Genomic DNA, 2,940 nt, shown 5'->3' with positions numbered 1-2,940 from the left:
TCTGTTCCTAATGTGACAGCATTCTCACAACAATCCAGGTATAACTATACACATTGTTATCCATTCTTCACTAAAACTCTTATCTCACATCTTCATTACCTCTGTGTATGTCTGTTTCTTGATCATAATTTGCAATTTATAGTCCATGCTCTGCCATCCTTATAATGTAAAGCCTATCATGTAACTTCATGAAGCATTTACAAAACGTCTATTCTTCAAGACTGCAACTTTGGTTTTCAACTTGTAAAATTTAACACTTTTACTACAAGCACATCCAAATAGCAAAAATACCACTGCAAAAAGAATTTCCACAAGAAAAATATAATGAAATATATACATGTGTTCTTTCACAAGCCTAAAACAACTTAACCTCAAAGAAACATATACTTTCTTTCTTACAAATTCATGCTCACAAGCCATCAAACCATTGCAATAATTACAATTCTAACCAAGTGCCAACGTCTCATCAAACACTTTCTATTGCATATCCTTCTTCTTTTGGTATAACAGGATTTTGCTATATCTAGGAACACTGTTCAACTCCCCCTGGTCCCATTACCTTCAAAATTACCTTTGTACAGAAAAATAAAAAAAGAATGCTTGATGTTTAAATAACTTAAAAAAAGCCAATCATGCAACAATTCGGCTAATTGTAAATATTTCATAATTGACAAAATTTTCACTATAATTAGCAAATAATCATGCAAGGGAGGCAATAGCATAAAAAGGGAGAGGAAATACCCTGTCAGAACCTCAAGAAGCATTCTTGTCAATTTTTAGATTCCTTTATTGCTAATGTTACTAAATAAAATAATCATATGCACCATCCATCATTAAATAACATATATTTATCAAATATTTTTACTATTAACCAACATCTAAAAAGTTGTAATATATATTATGATTTCCATCTTACAACTAATGAGAAATCCTATATGCATAATGCTAATGCCATCACAGCTACACCTGCACAGAATGAAATAAGCTGTACTGGGCATAAAATACATAAAAAGTACACAGAAAACCTGCTAAAATGGTTATAAAACTAACTATAAATGAATCTAATGCTGTCATTCTTCTTCTAGAATTATTCCATTTTGTAAAATAATATTTGAATTATGTAAATGGCTTTCTTTTCCCTTGTGTTACAGAATAATATATCATGCATGGTTAAAAATCAGAAAAGTAGTAAATGTATTTTGATTTCTCATCATCAAAGGTGAATGTTGAATGCTGTCACACATCATATACAACAGTCCTCAATGAAAAGAATGCGAATGATAACTATCAATAAAACATCAGCAAACCCTTTCACTTAATGAAAACCATAAATTCAGAAAAAAAGCTATAGCAATCCTTTCCCTATTATTTTCTTTCTCCTGATAATGTGGCATATAATTACCACTATGGAGATTACTCATCAAATTACCTTATAGCAATCTCAACGAAGTACCAAGCAAAATCACATTGTCTTGTCAGTGCTTGTAAAACATTAATAATTGTTTCCTGGAGGATGGTCAAGCATGCACGTGTGGAACTCATATTACCAATGGTATGATCTAGAACCATTCCTTAAATGAATACAGTGTTTTCCTGGACTATCATAAGCCGAAATTCCCATTTAGGGTCCTATTATTCAGGCATGACCAATTTTCAACTCTCGGCTAAAGTCAAATTGCAAAGAAAAGGCAAATATGTATTATCTACATGATCTAGGATGCATCTCAAAGTTACCATATCATAAGCACTAGAAGATTTTTAAAAAAAATAATTCTGTACAGTTTGCAGGCAACAATGTAACTCAAGCTTACCTTTGCAAATATGGGCAATGTTCTGTTTATTATCCCTCCAAGTGAAAATCCTGCACAGTGTTCCTGAGAAATTTATTCTTGCTACACCTATTGGTATTGCAATTCTACCACTCCACATTACTGGTGGGACGTCATTACACCTTGATTTTTACTCTAGCTCATTACCCATACCTATAAATAGATTTGTAAGTAAGTTTGCATGTTAGGCTTCTAAACACATATTCAGCACAAGAAGTAAATCCTAACTTGCTTTGCCCAAATCTTGGAGTATCTTGGATATGCAGTAGCTCATTTCAGTCTTTCAAAGTCATAGTAAACATGAATAATAAATAAAAATGCCTTCTGCCGCCCAATGGGAATAACTTGAATGAATGAAATCCACGCATTATTCCCAATCTTCACAAACACAAAAACTATAAAAAAAACAAGTAACTTTCTCAACAGAAGGAAATCTGAAAAAGCCCTAATAAATTCTCATTTTTCACTGTTTTAGTTTAATACCTTTCACTGTCTTCAAATTTATCGTTTTGTCATCTCGGGCTTGTTCAGCTATCACACCTAAGTCGCTGTGAGAGTGAGTGGAACGAATGCATGAAAACTTCGAGAAGTAGATAATTAATAAATAATGAAGTACTCATCATCACCGATTTGAGAATGTGTGGTTCATTAAAATTCAAACGTAAAGCCTTTCATCTAATGCCTAATCATATAATTCACCTCGTAATTCATATAACCTCACATAAATTTTATACAATTAAGGAAAGATTTCAGAAAACGCTACATAATAACTGTTTAAGTCTCACGGCAAATTCCTCTAAGAAAATTCACTGTTTTGATATGACAGCTAGTTTAATGCTTGTCATAATCAAGGCTTTATACAAATTGTGAAAACATATTCTACAGAAATGACTTAATTTTTTACTTTTTCTCCTTCCTTTAAACACGCTCTCTAATCGATTTATCATATTTCCACATAAGTTCGTTTAAAGCATGAGTCCCTTCCTATGCAAATAAACTCTTTGTTTTCTTTAATGACAAGTAATCTAAGACCATAATCCTGATAATGTTAATCGTTCCTAAGCAATACAAAACAAAGTTGTATATGAAACAGAGTAGCATTAAAAAATTA

The 2,940-nt window shown here is 31.9% G+C and overlaps 1 protein-coding gene across 3 annotated transcripts in view; it reads right to left on the bottom strand.

The window, feature by feature from the left end:
• The window catches only part of LOC119588745, an 18,758-nt gene that overhangs the window by 9,713 nt on the left and 6,105 nt on the right, over positions 1–2,940 (bottom strand). Inside the window, exon 1 of one of the 3 annotated variants that reach the window (XM_037937383.1) lies at positions 1,812–1,976. The exons of the other annotated variants lie outside the window; for them this stretch is intronic. Within the exon in view, the coding sequence (XP_037793311.1) occupies positions 1,812–1,929 (118 nt within the window). The 5' untranslated portion in view covers positions 1,930–1,976. Of the gene's footprint in view, positions 1–1,811; positions 1,977–2,940 lie in introns of those variants that run through there. 3 annotated transcript variants of the gene reach the window in all.

The sequence above is a fragment of the Penaeus monodon genome, chromosome 24, assembly GCF_015228065.2.
Source record: "Penaeus monodon isolate SGIC_2016 chromosome 24, NSTDA_Pmon_1, whole genome shotgun sequence".
Taxonomy (NCBI): domain Eukaryota; kingdom Metazoa; phylum Arthropoda; class Malacostraca; order Decapoda; family Penaeidae; genus Penaeus; species Penaeus monodon.
This window is presented reverse-complemented; position numbering and strand designations above follow the sequence as displayed.